Source organism: Artemia sp. Qi Xiang Cuo, chromosome 8 (assembly GCF_049724085.1).
Source record: "Artemia sp. Qi Xiang Cuo chromosome 8, ASM4972408v1, whole genome shotgun sequence".
Taxonomy (NCBI): domain Eukaryota; kingdom Metazoa; phylum Arthropoda; class Branchiopoda; order Anostraca; family Artemiidae; genus Artemia; species Artemia sp. Qi Xiang Cuo.
The window spans coordinates 39,874,414-39,896,850 of NC_142801.1; the positions used below are offsets into that span (position 1 = coordinate 39,874,414).

A 22,437-nucleotide genomic window follows, 5' to 3' on the forward strand; every position below is an offset into this window, starting at 1 on the left:
GTTAAAGCAAATTACATTAAGTTTGGTCTCTTCCATTAGCTTAGGTTTTACATTATTTACAAAATCAAAAGTGTCGAGATATTCACAGTTAATTTGGTTTAAGGGGCTATCAGGGCTAGCTAAGGGGTTGGTGGGCAAATTAGTTTGGTCATCGTAATAGTTAAAATCAACATTATTGCACAGTGATAAATTCATGAGAAACGTAAAATCTTGCATAGTAAACATTAAATATCCATTGTGGTCAGAGTTTCATCATTTCCTTGATTTAAATATTGGTATTCTTCTTCAGCCGACGAAATATCATTGGTGGTAATTTTGGACTGGGATGGAAAGTTTGCCATTTTTTCCTAAAATTTCTTGCCTTTGACTAGGGCAGTTGCAGCGATTTGATTTGCAGTTGACTCTACAGGCTTAACTAGCTTCGATGTGGAATCTATGTCCTTTTTTATGGGAGATAGTTGAGCTATAGCTGTTTCTGAGATGTCATCACCCATAACTTCAGTGATGACTTTCTCCTTGAGAATATTTTTGGTTTCCTCAGGTTTATTACTAACGTCGATTAAGTAACTAACTGTGAGATAAGTTGCAAGCCTTTGCCATTCTTGGCAACTTTTGGATGAATCTTTTGGAAGGCAGGAAGTTGAAGTAAACTTAGGTAAGGGATGGGGGGACTGACTAAAACCTTGAGTATGATCATTGTTTGCCTCTTTAGGAAATAATACTGTATTTGCATCTTCTACATCAACTGTTGCTTGACTTCTACTGGGCCAATGGGGTGTGGGTTGCCAAGGGATTCTTGCAGCTACAACTGAGCAGGGTAGGTTCATTTTATGAGATGTTCTAAGGATTACGACTCGCTTTTGGTGAGCCGGGCAAGATTGTTTTTGGTTAAACCGGGCAAGATTTATAAGTTAAACTTTCAGGACCTGTTGAGCGGGATGTTTAACTAACAAGAAGGTCTTATATACATAATAGTACTATCATTACTCCTACTACTACTAATTCAGATGCTAAATTTATGAAGGTGAAACTTTCAAAGAACATTGAGTAGGATGATTATCTAAATCAAAACACACTATATGCATGCAGGTTGTCAAAAGGGTGTATCAGCTATATCTCAGGAACAACAAAGAGTATTGAGTTGAAACTTTGAGGACATGTTGAGGAGGATATTGAACTCACCAAAGGTTCTATGTGCATGCTACTACTACAACTACTACTGCTATTGCTAGTACTACTACTATTTCTAAAGCTAATTTAATAAAGAATACTAAAAATTCATAATAACATCAGTGTTAAGTTGAAACTTTCAGGGGATGTTTAATTAACCAAAAGGCACTATGTGTGTGTTAGTACTACTACAATGACTAAGGGTATTAAGCTAAAACTTTCAGTTCCACCAATGCTACTACTACTACCACTTCTACTACTAGTTAACAAAATCAAAATAATTAAATTGCATCCAGGCTGTCAAAATGGCACAGGAGCAATACCTCAGGAATAGAGTAGGATATTATGCAGACACTTTCAGGGAAAGTTTATGTAGACATAAAACTGAGTCAAAAGGAACTATGTGGAAGTACATTGTCAAAAGGGCATATCAGTTATATCTCAGGAATTGCTGAGGGTATTAATTTTAAACTCTTAGGGCTGCTACTATTACTACTGCTACTACTAGTGCTATTGAACTAATTCAAAAGGGTTTAAGTACATCCAGGTTGCCAAAATGTCACAGATACAATATCTCAAGAACAGAATAGGGGATTAATTTTTAACTTTCAGGGAGAGTTTAGGGGATGTAAAACTAAATCAAATGGGAGGCTACTATATGCATCCAGATTGTCAAAAGCATGTATGTGCAACATCCAAGGAACAGCTGTGGGTATGATTTGGAAATTTCAGAGCACGTTGTTGGAGATGTTGAACTATATCAAAAGACACTATTTGCATCAAAGATTGTCATAAAGGTATATGCTCAATATATCAGTAGCAGCTAAGGGTATTAAGTTGAAACTTTCAAGGCCTGTTGAGAGAGATTTTTAATTAAATAGGGTTGTTAAAGGAGCACATATGTAATATATCTGGAATGGCTTGGGGCACCAAGGTAAAAATTTCAGAGAGTGTTAAGTTGGATGTTGAACTAAATCAAAACACACATGCAGGTTGCCAAAATTTGCATTATCTCAGGAATGGCTAAAGATATTAACTAAAAACTATTACTTTCAACTGCAAATGTTCATAAATGTGACTAATTTCAACTATGACTGCTTGCAATTACAACTCCACCTTCTTTTGACTACCACTACTTGGAAATGCAGTTGTGGCTAAATGCAGCTGTGACTCCAGCAACTACTTGCGTCTATTGGTACTTACAACTGCAAATAATTGCAACTGTGACTTCAAATACTTGCAACTCCAGCTGTGACTTATTTCAACTGCTGCTAATACTACTACTACAACTGTGACTGCTGCTACTGCTACTTTGACTGCTGATACTAGCCTACTGCTATTATTAAACTATATTAAAAGAGTTTTAAGTGTATGCAGGTTGCTAAGATGGTATTGATGCAATATCTCAGGAACAGAATAAGGCATTAAGTGGAAACTTTCAGGCAAAGTTTTGGGGAATGTAAAACAAAATTGAAAGACACTATTTTTATCCAGATTTTCAAAATGTCATCTGTGCAATATCCCTGGAAGAACTAATGGTTTGACATTGGAATTTTCAGGGTATGTTGTTTGAGATTCTGAAGTGTATCTCAATACACTATGTGACGTGGGTGATTAATATTTGTCTATACTCATTGTTGTAACATGATGGGGGTTAGAATTCCTTCAGCCTTTTTGAACCCCAAAGATTATGCAGATTCTAACCCATTTATTTTGACGTTATTCCCCATATCCATCCATGCCAAGCCTTATAGTACAATTATAATAACATTTTGATGCAAAATACAAAACTAGATTCTTGGACAAACAAAATTAAATTTTGTTTGTCCAACATATAAACACTTTGCCAAAATCTCAATTCTTATGGAGTAAAAATTAAAACTGTTTGAAATGCACTGGTATGTCCCAAAAAGATCTTTGAAGCATCTACCTGCAACCCATCACCCTCTAAAGGGCACATAATTTTGATAAGCCTAGGACAAATTTTGTTGTATATAAGAGAACTTTCAGAAATAGATCTACACCATAAATGAAAGTATTTGGATTATCTAACTTTGCTAAATCTTGGTTCATTAGGTTTTAAAGAATCTGAAGAAATATCTTAAATTACTTTAAATGGCATGTCCAGCAAGATAAGGTGGTGATGAGCCTCCTGTGGAACACCTTGCTGGTGGTGTGACATGACTAAAGTTTGGCATCCCAGGTTAGCCTACACTTTGCATTGGCCCAGTCCTGGTCAACTCCTTTCTTGAATGCATCTATGGTTTGGGACTGTATTCTGGCTTTGGAGAGGCTGTTCCAGTAATGGATAGCATGTACAGAGAAGAATTGTCGGTGCTCATGTCAATGGCAACAGGGGACTTGCATCTTCTTTTTGTGACCTCTTGTTGTACTTGCAAGGGATGAAAAGAAAACTCGACTTGAGAGGTTGTTTTCTAGTAGTTTACGAGTAGCAATTGTGTTTCCTCTCTTTCTTTGATAGACTAGGGTGGGGAGTTTGAGGGATACAAGGCATTCTTCATAAAGCTTGCAAAGCTGGTATGAGCTTTGTTGCTCGTTTTGGACGTCCATTTTATAATGGGAAGATGCTAGGGTCATTCCAAATTCCAGGTGTGGATGTACAATAGCTTTGTACAGCTTCTTGACCACACACAGCTTCCTGGTGGTAAATGTTCGTTTTATGAGCCCTAGGGGTCGGTTTATTTTAGCAACTTGAGCTTGTGTGTGGCTGTGGAACTTGAATTCATCATTGGCAATAACCCCTAGGTCCTTCTCCTCACTTACAGCTTCAAGTAGGTCATTTCCAATATGGTAAGGTTGTCTAGGATTGTTGTTTCCAAGATGCAGGACTTAGCATTTTGACACGTTGAACTACAAACCCCACTCAGAGGACCATCTAAATAGGTCACCAAAATCTTCTGGCAATTTTGAGTGATTGGGGCTAATATTTGCATGTCCTAAGAGCTTGCAATCACCAGCATATAGTGTCATTGAGTTGTTCTGGTTAGTTGTACAGTTGTTAATATATATGCTGAACAATTTGGGCCCCAAGATTGTGCCCTGTGGGACTCCACTAATGACAGGAGTTTCATCTTAATAAATAGTTTTACTGGTGGCATCGTAAACTACTACCCTCTGAGTTCTTCAAGTAAGAAACGCTTCAATCCAGGCAACAATATCCTCATGTACCCTGTATGCTTCCCGTTTCAGGAGAAGAAGTTGAAGCTGCACTTTATCAAAGGCTTTTTATTGATCTAGCAATATGACATCCACCACAAAGCCATCATCCAAGAGTCTGGTCAGAAAGTCGTATGTTTCAATGAGGCTTGTGTTGACTGAGTGACCATGTGTTGATTTATGGAAACCATGCTGACTTTTTGAAAGTGACTGATTTCTTTCAAGGTGCGATACCAGTGCGTCATTTATGATAATCTTAAGGACCTTGCATACAACAGAAGTGAGACTTATAGGGTGGTAATTACTGGCTTGGTCCCTTCTCCCTTTCTTGAAGATGGGCTTGATGTTGGCCTGCTTCGAGTCACTTGGGAGCACTTTGGAGGTGAGTGACATCCCAAGAATCACTGGTAGTGGCTCAGCAATTTGTTAAGCTGCTTCTTTTAATAGTCTGGGTCATAGATTATCTGTCCCAGCAGCTTTATTTGCATCCAGTCTTTTAAGACTTTTCAGAACATTCTCTACACTTATAATTGTCATACACATCTCCAATTCGTTGCTCTGGTGAATTGGGCGGAGGGTTTGGTATGGGCTGAGTGGAGAAACTTGTACCAAAGCTAGATTTGAGCAAATCTGCTTTTTCTTTAGCTTCTGAGGTCTTTGTGTCATCTTCTTTCATGAGGTCTGGGATATCACGTCTAGAGGGATTAGCTGCTCAGACATGGCGCCAGAACCCCTTTGGATTCTGCTTTGCGTCAGCTGTAATTGCCTCCTCGTGGTTTTCTACAATCTTCCCAGTCAAATTCCTTAGCCTGTTTCTGCATTTCTGGAACGTGCCATAGCGGTTGTCACATCTGCCCTTTACGTATTTGGTCCATGCTCTTTTCTTTGTACAGAGTACTTTTGTACTTTGTTTTTGTACTGAGTTGAAAGTGAATAGTAAGAAATATTTTCTTTATATCTTTGATTTTCTTTGATTAGCCTAAGTAGAGTAGAAAGCCTACAGAGAGGCTGAGATTATATTTGACATAGGAAGAGAATCCTATACACAGAAAGAGAAGGAAAGGGAATTGGGGAGGTTTAATCTTTATTGTGTCTGGGGCCAAATAGTGTGGCACTTTTGTACCCCAAGGAAAGTACACTTGTCAGAGAACTCTGACCGTTTTGTAAACCGCCAGAGACGACAAGCAGAAATCCCACCACGTTTCTCTAATAGAATTAGAGTAAACCCCAATAAGAGAGAGAATTGTCAAAGAACTTCAAATCCCCCTCCTGCCCCCATAATACTGCTCTTGAATCAATAAAAAAAAAAACTTAAATTGCTTTGTATCCTTCTTAAATCATTGGAATTGTGTTTGTAAACCATACAGTCGAAGTAAAGTAAAATCAAAGCAACCTTAGGTCAAAGGGAAATTCCCTAAGGACAATTTTTCAAACGTGTCTGTTATGAAAATTGGGACAGAAATTCAGAAAATTTGTGAACTATACAAAAATATAATATACTGGAGCAAGATTGTAGCTAGGCAATACAAAATAGATTGGGATGTTCATGCCAATTATCTAAACATTCCCTAGTATTTTGTATGTTCCCAGGGGCGGATTCAGGATTTTTTTAAGGGGGGGGGGGCAAAAGAGGTTGATCCGATAAACTTGCGTTAGGAGGAAGTTTAATTATCGCAATCTTGCGTTAATTAAGCAAATTACACTACTTTAGACTACGTTAGGGGGGGGGCCCCCCCCCTCCGGATCCGTGACTCTATGTTCCTCATTGACTACTAACAAGGAAAATGTTAGTCTAGGTTAATTGTGATTTTTGTTGGAATTAATCTATAAATAAATAAAGTATGACTTATTTTTTAAAGAAACACAACTTTAAAATTAGTCTTCACTGATAAGAAAGCCAAACTTAAAAAAATCTTGAGTGACTGTAAAACCCAAACTAAAAAAGGCCAAAACCTTTTTGTATGCGTCATTAAAAATAATTTTGTTTGTTAGTGTCATTTTATGACAATAACCAATGTACCGTAATTGTTCTCTCAACCTAATATTCTCGATTTTATTGTTTTATTGTAATTTATTCAGACACCACTTATATACACAGGGTAGCCTTTAGGACCATGTTCTAAGAAATCTCAAAATGTTTTCCTCTAATGTTTGCAAATATTTGTGGATTTAAGAGGATTTTAATCCTCTGCTATAAAATATACCATAAAAAAACACCCGAAAATACATCTTTTAAGAGGTTTCTCAGTCCTTTCCAGCTATACCATGGGTGAAAACAAGCATTAGTACCATAGCCCATAGTAACCCTAAATTTAAAAACCCGTTTTGAAAAAAAAAACTATCAAGTAAGGTCACTTAAAGGTGATTCAGGAATGATGAATATTATATAGGTTTATCTTTAACAGCAAAAAGTTTATTGCATAAATAATTTTTTGGGAATCGTGAATGAGGGCTTGAAACCCCTCAGAAATGCCAACGGATCGAAAAAAAAAATGCACTTATTGATTACTATGGTCGAAAACCCTCAACTGGAGGTTTTGAGCCCCTCCATCATGAAAAACATACAAGATTGTTTTTTTTCTTTGGTAGAAGTGATGTGTGTCCTCTTTTTTTTCCACCAAGGCTAGCAGGCCATTGCAAGATCGTAGAGCAAGGTTTAATGGCTAATTCAAATGCTCTTGATCATATCTATGTGCTTTTTGTACTAACTGGGAAGCATAACAAGTGTTCCATTAAACTCTCCATGGTTAAAAACTTAACCTTATGTTTATAATCCGCCCTCTTGTATGCTCCCCCTCCCAGCCCTCTTAGTAAGTCGAAACTATAAAACGTGCTTGAAAAAAAAAACTGCCTAATAAAAAATCATTGAAGTTTTGACTCTGGAACTATAACTTTTTATTTGTGTAACTATAAAAGTTAATTACAAATATAACATTTAGGGAATTCCAAAAAAGAGCCTGCAACCTTAGATTTGTCTATAAAATTTCTCTTCTGGAAACATTGTGCCCTAATAAGGGTTATTTGATACCCCCCCCCCTCCAAAAATGATACCTCCGTAAAACCATGAGTGTGCGTTTCTTTGGTTGTTTGACCTATTTTACCTTAATCCTTATGGCGAAAAATATGTGGAGATATTTTTTATACTTCACGTCAGATACTTACACAGAATACATTTTGGCTGTCTCCTTCCTGATATCCATGTTTTGACAGAATATGCATGGATTTTTTTTTATATTCCCAAAAATGGCTGAATAAGCATCTTTTTACTATGGGCAGGATTCAATTACCCCTCCCCTGTTGCAAGAAAAATAGTTCATGAAATTTTAATTTTTCTGGTTTGAAACCACCTACTTTTAGAGAATCGGACATCCTTTCCTGCTCATTATACTTTCCAAAGGACTAGACTTGGGCTTTATGTAACACAGGATTGAGAAAAAAAATATATATTGTTTGCCTGTATATTTCTATCTATCAAATTGATAAATAATTTATAGTTATGAAGGATTACCAATGTGATTATTTCTGTTATTGATTATTTCCACTTGTTTTCAGATTAGATGTACTTCTTAAAAAGCCATGGCAGCACCTGTAACGTCCAAAATGTCTGAAAATAACAACGAAATAGCTGATAGTAGTTATGTTCATAAGAAATTCAAGAAAATTGTCTCTTTACCAGACAGAGAACATTGTGGACAAAATGACAATTCACAAACTGATCATGTGAAACCACCAAGAAAGAGATCATCGAATTCATTTAGTTTTGAAACTTTTAATCATCAAAGAGAATGCCTTAGTCAAGCAAGTATTTCACCTGCATGCTCTATCTATGACCCAGAAAGTAGAAGTGTGGGTTCTTCAAATCAGCAATGTGACACTGTGGATTCAATATGTTCGAAAACTCAGGATTATGGGATTCGATTTGGCATTCGAGATATTATTGACACTTCAGCTCAAGGAGAAGCTCCTTATCATGCTTCAGAGGCTGCTTCTGAAAGTCATAGAAAAAGATGTGTATTAGATGGTCTCTTACAGCATCCAGTTTTAATTCGGCCAAAAGTACAAAGGGTTGATGGGATATTGACTAATGATAATTTCAAAAGTAAACAATTAGTACAAAATAATTCTGAAATGCAGGTTTTCAAACGTCTAGTTTCTGACTTCAGCATTAATAATTTGATGAAAAATACTTCCTCTGGTTTTAAACCTCAAACTCCTCTGGTACCTTTGAATTTTAGCCAAGAAAAACTTTCAGGGGACCCGAGAGACGATCCTGCTGTTTCTACTTCTTTGTCATTTAAAAGTCCTCAAACATTAAGTGCTAGTACAACAGTTAGTGAAGTGCCTAAGCATTTGGACTCAGTGGTAGATCTTAGTGCCAGGAAAACTGAAGTGATGTCAAGAGGTCTTTCACTATTGTCAAACAATCAGTTCACTCAAGTGTCCTCCTCCAAGGAAGAGAAAAAAAATCGGAGAGATGACTCACCACGTGTTGCAAAAGAGCTTAAATTTCATAATTATACCATTGACTCAGTGCCATATTTGATTTCACCTACCAAATCCCGTGCCTTTGTGACAGAAAAGAAAGACAGTGATCCCTTAGCCAGTGAAGGAATAAAAAAATTCTCAAGACCTACAAGCTTATCTTTAAAAACAGGGAGTTTTCAAAGGAAAAAAACATGTATGTCTGGTATGGACCCAGAAGGAGTGCCTAGGTTCCAAGAAGGAGGACATATTCTAATATCTCCTGATACCCCAAGGCCTAGCAAAGCTTATAACCAGACTTTTCTTAATGGCTATTCATATACGACGCTGGGTCTTAAGTGTTCAACCAAAGTCTATTTTTGCTGCCTCTCTAAACCTCAGCCAATGTATGTGATTCAAGAAACAGATCCGCTTTTGTCAATGTATTCACAGTGGCAGGTTCGACCATCTGTAGTTGATCTCAGTCAGTCTGGAATTGCACCCAATAAGTTTTTGTCTTCTTATGATTCGAGACAAAAACACAGGCTCTGTACAGTTGCCAATTCTATGCTTAAAAGTGAAATGATTGTTACTGCAAGCAATAGGCAAAAAGCTGTCTTTGAGAAACCTGAAGCAGCTCATGAGGTATTACTTTTTTGTTTTTTGCCATATGCTATAATTTATTTATCATTTTTATTGGTAGTTATTTTTAACAAAAATATATCTTGCAGCATATTTGTAGCCTACACAACTTTTACCTCTGTATGAATGGAATAACAAAAATCCTTTCTGGACTGGTCTAATATTACAGAAAGTGCATTTTTAGGCCAAAATTCCAAGGTTTTCCTAAATTGTTCTTTGGAAAATCTTTAATGATTCTCTCATTGACCCCCCCCCCTCCCCCTATGTGGAATTATGGCCTCTGTTCATGTAGAATTCCAAATTGCACTGGGTTTTACAACATTTTTTCAGTAGCGTAATTAACCCACAGATTCCCATCCCGACCCCTATACAAACATCTCTATTCCCCGCTAAAGCTCTGATCTGTCTGTACTAATAATTCAGATGTTGTTTACTCATATATAGTTGCATACAGGTCTAACCTGTGCAGGGAGGTTAGATAATTTTGTATATGGGGGAGAGTAAAGAAAAACAAACAAGGAAGTGTATTGTTGGTTGTTGTGTTTCTTTCTTTTTTGGTGGGAGAGGCTCCCCCTTTGTGTACTCAGGTATTGTGCAAATCCAATTGAAACGTTTTGGTGATTCCATGCGACCTACCCTTCTTCAGAAGGAGACAATCAATTTGGCTTTGACTTTCGAAAGCTTATATTTTCTATAGAAAGAGATAGAGAAAAACGGTTTGGTAATTCCATGTGACCTACCCTTGTTAAGAAGGAAACAATTAATTTGGCTTTGACTTTTGAAAGCTTATATTTTCTATAGAAAAAGATAATCACCTGTGACTGTGCTTGTAGAACCTATTAAAGAAAATAACAGACTTAATTGTCAGCATATCTCTGTCCTCTTGTTACTGTGCACTTTTTGTATTATTAATTAAAAAAAACTCTGAAAAATAAGTTTTTCAAAGGAAAGTAAAGGCAATTTTAAACTTAAGCTCAGCAGATACAAATACATGTTAAAGTTCAAACTCAAAACGACCAGAAATTACTATTAAAGAATAAATGAAACCCAAAACGAACAGAAATTAAATAAACAATCATAGGAAAAAACATACAACAAGTAATAATATAAATTAATAAATAGATCTTAAAGCAAGTAATGCTTAGATTGAATATGAAAATCAAGCTTAAAACGAAAAAAAAAATGTTTTGATATTGAAGTATAATGAAACTTAAAACGCAACAGAAATTAAATAAACAATCAATGCAAACAAACACAATAGATATTTATGTAAATGAATAAATAAATCTTAAAACGAGTGAAACCTAAGTTGAATATGCAAATCAAGCTTCAAAGGAACAAAAATCACTACAAACAAGAGTTTTGGTATCACCTCCTTCTCTCACTGTAAAAGTCTAAAACCTACTGCGTCATTGGCGCTTTATACGACGGGTTTATATGACGACCCCTTCCATATGAAGTGCCTCTGGAAAAAATAATAATAATAATAAAACATTGGAGCCATATGGCCTTTACTATAGGCAACGCTATAGATTTGCCTCTGAAAACCCAATCCAGCCAGGTTGACCAACTTGGGGATTCTTCTCTCATGGCATAATGACACTATTTTTGGTATACCTATCTGTTTGTCACTGTCTTCAGCAATACTGGAAAAGATTGGTCGCAAAAGTGTTCCCGCCAACGGTCGGGAGGTTGTCGTCTTGGTCAAGAAGCATTACTTCTTCTTTCAGAGGCTGTTTTGGGCAGTCAGGCTTGGGACATGTGCTGGGCGTTTCCTAACCACTAAAGCTATTGTTACTGGATTACAAGAATATAAATGGGAAATTAGCTTTATTCCTATATGAAGGACTTCTGATTGAGCTTACTAGAGTAAGCTGCCAGACAAACGTTTGTGTGAAAACAAGAATTGGCTTGACTAGAACTGTGAATCCAGACCAAGTTGGAAAGTGTTCTTCACTAGGGGTTTTGGCACTAAATTTGGGCTATTGTATTTACAGCTTTAAAAGAATTTACAAATATCAATAACTTCACGAAATGAATAGTATTTTTGAAAGCTCTGCAGCACCATAGCTACAATTCAATTGCTAATGCCAGATTATTCAGATCAATATTAGGACAAGGGAGTCATTTTTGAATAAACTGTTTCTTCAGTGAATATTTGCGATAAACTTCACTAGTCCAGGACTAGTGAAAACCTTACAGATTGCATCCAAGCAAAGTCAAAATTTGTAATTTAAATTTATTTTGTATACTCCATTAACGCTCGGGTCCTCGATACTTTGTCCGCTACTGCTCTTGCTGGGCCTCTGACCATGCAATTATGTTATCAAGTCTTAAAGGTTACCCAACGGTTTAAATTGCTAGTTTTAGCTAGTTTTAGTCTTCCTTGCTATGTCCTAGTTCAAGAAGATACTACTATGGCTTTTGATTCTTTCATCATAATTCCCACAAAGCATCCCCCCCCCGCTCAGCCATTTTCTTATATAGGCTAATGTCTACTTTAAGTTACTTTTTGGTAGGCTTAAATGGTAAAAAAAGAACTAAAACTGGTTTATTCCTCAAGGGAACCCTGCTACTACATCTAGTAACTACACAAAATGGGCAATACTTCAAAGTATTTATGCCTTCAGTCATAGTATTTAATGTTTCAATTACTTAACCTGAAGATAGCCTTCAGACTAATCATAGGTAGGAAGCCCTCTCTATCCCTTCCCCCTCTGTTTTTAAGTATGGTGGTGTCCAAGCTTATAATACAGTTTCAAGTATACAGATGAGCTTTATATAACTGGAAAAGTCTAAACATTGGCCAATCAGTAACATTTTTCACAATGGGTATCATTGTCATGAACCAAAGAGTTATCATTTTTAAAAAAGAAAAATTATTGGAAGATGAGTGGTTGTCAGTCTTCGCGTATGTAGAGAGGAGAACGCCTCTGTTGATGATTACTTAGATAACTGGCTTCAAGGGTAGTTACCAGGTAGCTCCTTATATAATTAAGTTAAAAAAAAAATTATAAAAATAATTTTTTTTCTAAAGAAAAGTAAATAGTGATATTAAAACCTAAGTTAAGCAGAAATAAGATTATATAATAATTCAAACTTTAAACGACCAGAAATTACTATCAGCAAATAAATGAAATCCAAAAACGGAAATTAAAATAAATAATCTCATCAATCTTTATAACAGATAATGATGAAGATAAATAAATAATCCTAAAACAAGTAGAAACTAAATGAATAATCAAGTCAAACTTTAAATAAAATATAATAACAAAAACAGGAGTAGGGTTACTCCCTCCCGACGCCCCTAAACCTTTGAAAGGCTATTTTGTCATTTATGTTTGATTGAAAACTAAATGTATTTTCAACTGTGTAGTTTAATTTTTTAAACAACTGGCAAATATTAAAAAATGAAATATAATCAAAATAATAATATAAAGAACTAATAAAACTAAAATGAACAATTAATGTATATTTATAATAAACTTTGATTTCAATGCTGTAATTAGGCCTATAAAAAGAATATTTGGTTCTCAGTTCCGTGTAGATTACTCAATAGCCTTTAGAAAGTTTAGGAGTGAGAGGTTCAGTAACCCTTCTCCTATTTTTAGTAATTTCTGTTCATTTTAAATTTGACTTGATTATTAATTTTAGTTTCTACTTGTTTTAATCTTTCTTATTTATCCGCACTTGTATCTGTCATCTGAATATTTAATGTGATTATTTTAAAACAATTTTTCTTCGTTTTGGGTTGCCTTTCTTCATTGATAGTAATTTATGTTTTTTTGTTGTTTTTTTTAAGTTTGAATTGCTACAGGGCTTTATATCTGCTTGGGTTAGGTTTTTATGTAACCTAGTTCTTTACTTTTCTTTCGGAAAAAACTTTTCCTTGAAAGTAATTCATGTTCGTTTTTAATTGCCATTATATTATCGGTTAATATTATGGATGTTTTCTTCCAGGTTTTCTGCTTAAGAATTAAATAAATCGGGTTCGAATTAAAATTTAAATTGTAAAAGGTGATGTGAGCATTGGTTTTGGTTGTATTCAATATAATTATTGCGTAAACTTTGTTCAATTTGAAATCAAGGTTTAAGATGGTTTTTGAAATAAGCTCTAGATACTATACTCGTAAGAATCCCATTGGGAGAATGTTCAAAGATTACATATGAATGAAAATGGAATAAACAAATAAATACATATAATAATAATGACAATAATTTTTTTTTTAATCCGCTAATAAACACAAGAGAAAAACAGAGTACAAAGAAAAAAGAAATGAAAAAGACCAAACAGCACAAATAGGAAAACTCTACAAATGAACGAAAAGACGGATGAGCCCGTGATGCAGCCCGAGCTTGCCAAGGGCTGACTTTAATAACTTAATGTAAAGTAGCCTAAGCTTACCAGTCAGAAAATTATGAATAATTATTTTGACTTAGTTCAACACCTCGTTCAATATTCTCTGAAAATTGCAACTTAACACCTTTAGCTGTTCGTCAGATAAAGGTGAAGAGTTCAAGAGTTCTTTAGAAGAGTTCAAGTTCTGCAGAATAAGGCTATAAGGTTGATTGGAAGGTATGATCGTGGTATTGATAGCACTGAATCACTTTTTAGAAAGTTCAAAATTTTAAAGGTTGGTGAAATAAAGGATTATAAAATTGAAGTATTTGTATTTCAGTGTCTGAATGGTCTTGCACCCAATTTTTTTTTGAATATTTTTAAGCCTAATTCGTTTTATCACGATTATTCGACTAGGAGTGCGGATAGTCTTGCATCTGAGCCACGGAACACAACGAGAGCGAGTCAAGTGACCAGACAGTTTGGAATTCGTTCCCAGATTCTGTTCGTCAAGCTGAAAGTGTGCCGCAACTTAAAACCCGTGTTAAAAATCAAGTCTTTTAAGGAATTTGGTAGTGTTAAAGGTTTAAGAGACGGATTTATTTTTTTTTGTTGTATATATTATGGTTTCTAGATTATGTTTTTTTTATTTTTGTATTTTTTTATATTTTGTGCCATTATATATTTATCATTATTTTATGTTATTATTATTGTTTTCCGCTTTTTTCATGTTATTTGGTTTGATGATTTGGCATGCATGATATCCAACCAGTCGCTTTTTCAAGCATCTTCTTGCTTTAGTGCGACTTGTTGTCATATTGAGTTGTTTTTTGTTAATAAAAATGTATGAAACTGAACCTGAACCTGCATCGTTCCTTTAGGATTATTCCTTAAGACTTAAGAAAGTTCCAGCTCAATACCCTTAGCCATACCTGAGTGGTTGCAGATAGGTACTTTTGACAGTCTGAAACCATGTGTCTTATGATCTAGTTCAACATTCTCTGAAAGTTTTAACTTAGTACCCTTAACTGTTCCTAGGATATTACAGATATGCCCATTTGAAAACCTCGATCCGCATAGTGTCTTTTGATTTAGTACAACATACCCTCAACATTCCCTTAAAGTTTCAACTTAATGCACTAAACTGTTTCTGTGATATTGCACATACGCCCTTTCGGCAACATGGATGCATGTAAAAACCTTTGATTAGTTCAACATGCCGCTCAAAATTCCCTGAAAGTCTACACTTAGTGCCCATAGCCATTCTTGACATATTGTAGAAATGCCTAATTGAAAACCGGTATGCATATGGTGTCTTTTGGTTATGTTGAATATCCCCCTCAACATCCATTGAAAGTAAACGTTTTCAAATTAATACCCTAAGCCGTTCCTTAGATTTAGCAGCTATACCCTTTTGACAACTGGGTGCACACATTGTCGTTTGCTTTAATTCAACATTCCCTGAAAGTTACAACTTAATACCCCTAGTCGTTTCTGAGATATTGCAGATACAGCATTTTGACAACCTGGATGTACATAGCTTCTTTTGATTTAGTTCAGGATCCTCATCAGTATTCTCTAGAAGGCTTCAGGTTAAGATCCTAAACCGTTCCTGAGCTCTTGTAGATACATCCTTTTGACAAACAAGATGCACATAGTGTTATTTAATTTCATTCAACATCCTCCTCACTATTCCCTTAAGTTTGAACTTAATGCTCTCTGTTGTTTTGGATATTTTGCAGATACGCCCTTATGACAACCTGTATGCACTTAGTGTCTTTTGATTTATTTCAACATTCTCTGAATGAAAAGCTGTATCTAGGGGGGTTTTGAGTGTCAAACCTTCCGCCCGCGACATTTTTGTCTGACTCGCAAAAACGTAACAAAGATGCACATAAACAAATTATTGATGCAACTTTTAAAGTTTTTTTTGTAAAATGTAGATATTGAATTGAAGAATGTCAGATATTGAAGAAAAATCCCCACTTTTCATTATAGGGTGAACTGGGGTAAGTCCGGCCCTTCATCGAGTTTTTTTCAGCTTAATCTGGTCCCAAGATTGTTTTGGAGTTTCTGCCACAATAAAAACTATTTGATGTTGCTCTTGATCATACTAGTAATATTCCGCAGAATCCAGAAAGTCCCCAAGTTTTGTTGTTTCCATGAGTTGCTACACCAAAGTAACCCATCTCAGGGAGGCCGAACTTACCCCGAGTCTGGGGTAAATCCGGCACCTCCCAGGTAAATCTTATGTATGTAGAGATAAAAATTATTTCGCACTAGGACATGATAGAGAGTCCCTCTATATAAGGAAAAACCATACAAACCACAAACTCTCGTTAATGATTTGTATGTGCCACAGCGGAACATCAGCTTTCTGCTTATCATGGGATAACTCCGACAGTGCTGGTTTTACCCCGTACATAGGAGACGTCTCTGAGAAAGGTATTTTTTCAAATTTTTTATTGTAAATATTAAAAAGGTAACAACATACTTCAAATAATAGGATAAAAAAAAACAGTTTCAATTAGTATCAGAGAGATTCGAGAAAGCAAACTTTTGATCACTTGCAGGCACTAGTGTGCTTCTTGTACAGGCTGATGATGTGCCGAATTTGGAATGGTGGTAGAGTGAAGGTCCAGCTCCAGAGAGCCTCAATGGTCCGGCAAAGATGTAGTTTTCTTCGACTTCGTCAATGTCATCTTTTTTTCGCCAATCGTATGAATAGTCGGCTAGGCTCAGGCAGCGAAGATATTTTATACAAACAAGATTTTCATCGGGAAAATCAAGCACCCTCCCGATATACCAGCTTTGTTGATCTCGTTTGGTATCGTATGCTACAACATAGTACTCATTTAGCCGTATGCTTAGCTTCTTTTCCTCTTCCTCTTCATGCTCACTGCCAACAGTATCACGGATATCTATTTCGTCAGTTGAGGATCCCGATGAGACATCAACGTCAGAGTCTTCACTGGAAAGATCATCTGTCTTTTTCTTTTTCAGTTTTGGCTTGAGCGTGTTCTTTTTTACTTTCCCATTTTTGTTCTCTAGCTTTTCTTTTTTCTCTTTCTCTCTTTGTTCAAGCACTCTCAAAGCCTCTGCAGATATGATTACTTCAGCTTCCCGGGCAACTCTCTGCCTACCGGATGTCCCGGATGCTGAGGCATCAAGAGAAGGGCAACGTACTGAGTCCAAGAGAAGTTCTTCAAAGGATTTGTTATGCGTATGATTCTTTTTCGGACTAACCAACACCGAAATGGTATTCTGTTCAGTTGCAGTATTCACCCTGGTAGTCACTCTTGTTAAATTCTGAGTCTCCGATTCCTTACTCTCAACATATCGTTTGAACTTGGCTGGATTAAACTTTGCATTGTCGACCACATCGCGGTTGATACGCGCTGGAATAGCGGAATCGTGAATTCCTGTCGCTTGAAATGATTTTTGAATCAGTGAAGGGGTAAAGTAAGTCTCCCAGATCTGACATAAAATTTTCACGAGGCCTGGTCGTGACAAGACGTCACCTGGGTGTGCTCGTTGCCAGTTCACGAGCTTCTGCTCATAGGATGATTTCAGCCCTTGGAAAATAACCCTGTCAAGGGGCTGCAAAACATGGGATGCATGGGCTGGCAACTTGAGGATGGTAACGTTCTTCTCTGAAGCGAGCTTCGCAAGAGCCAAGGATAAATGGGAGCCATGGCCAACAAGAATAAGAAGTGCTTTTTCTTTCACCTGAGGCAGGAAAACATCTCTAAACCAGTTATAGAAAAGGTCCGCAGTCATCCATCCTTTCTTAGTAGCTGAATAACATGCATCTGGATGGTCCTGATCGGGTAGCCATGAACTCCAAGTGTTTTTTCCGAGAAGACTACCAGTGGTGGCAACTTCTCACCTGATGCATTAACACATGCGAGCACAGTTGTGTTATCACGCCCATTGCCACCAGGTTACCGCGTTGCTGGGGATCCTTTCGCGCCAGCGATTTTAACGCTACCGGGATTGCGACAAAACGAAGTTTCGCCCAAGTTGAACCAACATTCTGGTTTGTCTAAGACTTCAAGCTCTTCTTCTATTTTTTGTAGCAGGTCATAAAATCCTAGAATGATAAAAGGATCTGCTTGTTGCACAGCCCTCAGGTTTTCAAGACGCTCAGGTTTCTTAAGCGAGATGTTGTTTCTTTTCTTAAACCCAAGCCACCAGTCCTCACCTGGCCGGTTGTTCGTGAAACGAGTACTGGTTTTGTTCATGCTGACACATTTTTGCACTTCGTCTAGGAAATGTTGTTTGGTAAGCCCCATACCCTACTTTTCCATGACCTTCAGTGTATTGGCCATACTCTGCTCAACATCAGGAGGTAGGTCCGGAGCTCTCCCGGGAGTAACTGTGGGCGATTCGGGGAATGTCCTTTGCTTCTTTGTCTGATCCATTAGTGTTGTCCTCAGTATGTTATAAAATTCGCAGCTTTTTTTAAAGACATTCGACATGATAGAACTTCATCTTTGGCTTGTTTAAGCTGTTCAGCAGTATATCGTCCTCCTGCCCCCTTGTTGGTTTTTCGGTTGTACTTGCGTGGCATCTGGAAAAAATGCAAGTTTATAGTAACAATAGTAAAGCGTAGCTAGTGTATAAGAAACGACAAGCCCTATTGACAAATTCAAGCTTATAGCGCGTCCAGACTAACGGTTTTCTGGAAAAATGGGACGGAAAATTGGAAGCAGGAAAAGCTGTCCAGACTTAACGTTTTTTTTTTTTAATATCTGTACACGTTTATCAGATATCCTCATCAAGGTTTTTTATTAGCCAAAACCTACAGAAAACAATTTTAGAGCCTCAGTTAGACAATTTACCCTTTTTTTTGTTCTAAAACACATTAAAAAAACAATTTTTATTTTCCACTTATCACCTGGCCTCGTTGGGGAGGGGAAATCTCTTGAAGATGGGGAGCAACGAATTTTCTCTCATGAGAAAATTAATGGCCTTTGCATCCTGAGAAAAACATCAGAAATTGTGTTTATTCCCTATGGGTACTCGTGAATTCAGCTATATTGTTACTGATTGACAAAGTTTAGAAAAAATTCATATCAATCACAGGCAGTATTTTGGTGTTTTCGACCCCAACCCCTTCGCACTCAAATATATTCCCCCAAACGTGTCTACCATGCATTTGTTTTTCTGTTAGAACCAAAAATCCGATGTTATCTAGTGTTTCATTGGAAAGTAATCCGACAATACTAGGTTTAATATTAACTTGGCACAATGCGATTCTTCAATGTCTAATTACTTTCAGCTTAGACAGATTTAGCTGTTAATATTAGTATTGATTTTCATGGGTGTTGCGAGGGGGGGCAGCTGCCCTCCCCCCTCTAGACCTTCAAATTTACATTATATATGGCTGAAAAAGCAGAGGTTTTGGAAAAAGCAGTTGATAAAACTCCATCACACTATCGACTTGGGTCAAGACAGTGAATAAACTAAACTAAAAAAGACTCGTATATATCAGTTTCATGTCTGGAAACCTTTATTATTGGAACAAAACATAATAAACAACTGGAAGATGCAAGAAAATTACATAAAAAGTGAAAAATATGAAAGCAAAATCTTATGCAAAAAATTAAGACACTCAAATCTGAAAAAAGTATTTTCGATCAAATTAAAATCAAAAAAGTAATTTATTCAAGGTTTTCTCATAACGTTAAGTATATTTTTGGCATAATCCTTCTTTTCCAGTTTCATTTTTCAGTTGATATCGCTCCTTTTCGTCAAGATATTGGGATCAAGGAATAGTTGACAAATACAATTCACTGAGATCTAGGCTAGAACTGCAAAAGACTAGCCAATCGTATACACGGGGTAATTCCGGCCCCCCGTGTTGAAATTTACCCTGTACGGGACAAGTCCGACATGCCGGAGTTACCCCGAACGGGGGTTTTTCTGGGGTAAGTCCGACACCCATTGTATCTCCTGACTGGCTTGAGGATAAAATACTAATAAATTACAGTAAATACTTCAACTATCCTATTAACTCATCAGCTATTTACAATCATTCCATCCTCTCTTTAGTTTTCCGCACTATCAGTTAAAAATTACTACCCACCTCGTGGCCAGCAAAGATGCCCTCCTCGAAATTTCAAAATTTCGTCACCACAAGAGGGGTTAAAAATGGCGGCAATACTGAGTAGTAAGAGGGGTGCTGATTTCAAATATACATGCACTTTCACAAGCCTGAGGCATGGATATGTGTGTGTATTTTCAAGTAATTGGGTTACCAGGGGCATTTGCCTATTACAATGACCTTCCGGTTTTTCTGGTAGGTAATTCTAATCTAGAGGTCAATACATCTTCCAAAGAGGAACGAGTACGCAATACTGGTCCTAGTGTGATTGATTTTTTGGACAATTGCCTTTAGTCAAGAATAGTTTGTTAGGAGTGTGACGTTGCTAAGGCTAACTCTCATTGGAAAAAAGGGGTATAAAGCTTTTTTGTTTTTGATAAGAATTGCACAATGAATGTATCGTTTGACGTGGGCATTTTTTATGAGCCAATCAGAGGTTGTTCAATATACGATAACTTGATTTGCGATTGGGATTTGAATAAAAGAAATGGTTATGTTATTTGCTTGCGTGTATAGGAATTCCCATGTTATTTGCTTGCAGGTATAGATATTCCCTTGTTATTTGCTTGCATGTATAGGAATTCCCATGTTATTTGCTTGCATGTATAGGAATTCCCATGTTATTTGCTTGCATGTATAGTAATTCCCATGTTATTTGATAGCGTGTATAGGAATTCACATGTTATAAGCTAGCATGCATAGTAAGTCCGTTGTTATGTGATTGCATGTAGAGGAATTCCCAGGTTATTTATTTGAATGTATAGGAATTCCTATGTTATATGCTTGCATGTATAGGAATTCCGATGTTATGTGCTTGGTTGTATAGGAATTCCCACGTTATTTGCTTGCGTGTATAGGAATTTCCTTGTTATTTGCTTGCATGTATAGGAATTCCCAAGTTATTTGCTTGCGTGTATAGGAATTCCCTTGTTATTTGCTTGCATGTATAGGAATCCCCATGTTATTTGCTGTTAAGTCCATTGCTTTGTGTTTTTACAACCAATCATGTTACACTCCCGACGGTATTTTAAAATATTTTTTGTAATAAAATGATACCCGAATCCACTCCCCCGTTTTTGGCTCCACTTAAAGTGATTCCAGTTCTGAATCTGCTGGCACCAACCCAGGTTCCAGTCCCAATCCCAGTTTCAGTGATTCTGGTCCTCTTAGTTTCGGTTGCGCCACTTCTGCTCCCTGATACCACCGTTCCGATTTCACCAAACCAGTTCCAATTTACATCAGTTCCAGAATTTATTATGCAGCTGTCCTCGTAGCAATCTATGGCTGGTCATTGACAGTACCTAGTTTATTATAGTTGGGGGGGGGTCATTTTGAAATGGTTTTATATATTTCCCCCTGTAAAATTAAAAATTTTAAAACATACAGAGATTACATTCTAAAAAGAGGGCAACCCCCACTTTGCATTTTAGATGACAGTTAAGTTTTAACATCACTCCTTAGTTTTAGCAAAATATTTGATCTATTTCTATATTTTTTCATCTTTAATTTCATATTTTCTTGATTTGAATATTTTAATCGACAAGTATTTTTTACTCTGTTAGAACTATTTTGGATTTGTGGTAAGTATTTTTGTATTTTTTAAGAATAATTGATTGTTTTGTAAGAAATATTTTGGATTTCTTAGAAAATTTTAATTTTAAGAATTATTTCGGTTTCGTAAGAAAAATTTAGATTTTGTTTGAACTTTTTATATTCTGTAAGAACTATTTTTGATGTTGTTAGAAATCTTTTTGTTTTGTAACAAGTATTTCGAATTTTGCAACAACTATTTTTTATTCTGTTAGTACTATTTTGGATTTGTCTAAAATATCGTTGTATTTCGTAAGAATAATTTTTGTTTTTTAATAACTATTTTTGGATTTTGTTAGAACCTTTTGTATTCTGTAAGAACTACTTTCGGTGTTGTTAGAATTTTCGTGCTTTGTGACAAGTATTTCATATTTTGCAGAAGCTATTCTTAATTCTATTAGAACTATTTTGGATTTGTGTAAAGGATTTTTTCTATTTTTAAGAATAGTTTTTGCTGTTTAAGAACTATTTTCGATTTTCTTACAACTTTTTGTATTTCGCAAGAATTGTTTCTGCTTTGTAAGAATTATTTTTGGAATATGTTTGAATTTTTGTATGCTATAATAACTACAGGGTGTCTAAAAAAAATGTACTCACACTTAGAATAACGAGAAATCATTTGTTTATGAATATACAGCGAAATGGAATAGCTTCGAATATAGAAGACAAATATGACTAGGAATCATGTTCATTAAGACGTGATTCATTAATGTGATTAAGGACGCTGTTCAAGCGTCTGCACTGGAAATGCTACGTTCCAACACCAATTCATGCCCTAACCGAAGACGATCCTGACCGGCGAGTTGAATTCTGTGAATGATACCTGGCAAAATGTGCAGGGTTTCCACACAAAATTGTTTGGAGTGATGAGGCAACCTTTAAATTAAATGGCACCATTAATCGCCATAATTGCACGTACTGGGATCCTGTAAATCCTCATGTAACACTT

The 22,437-nt window shown here is 36.2% G+C and overlaps 1 protein-coding gene across 2 annotated transcripts in view; it reads left to right on the forward strand.

The window, feature by feature from the left end:
* The window catches only part of LOC148949394 (uncharacterized), a 69,444-nt gene that overhangs the window by 13,337 nt on the left and 33,670 nt on the right, over positions 1-22,437 (forward strand). For both annotated transcript variants that reach the window (XM_089092948.1, XM_089092949.1), the window contains exon 2: positions 7,900-9,453. In XM_089092948.1, coding sequence (XP_088949074.1) covers positions 7,924-9,453 — 1,530 coding nt within the window. In that variant the 5' untranslated portion in view covers positions 7,900-7,923. The remainder of the gene's footprint in view (positions 1-7,899; positions 9,454-22,437) is intronic.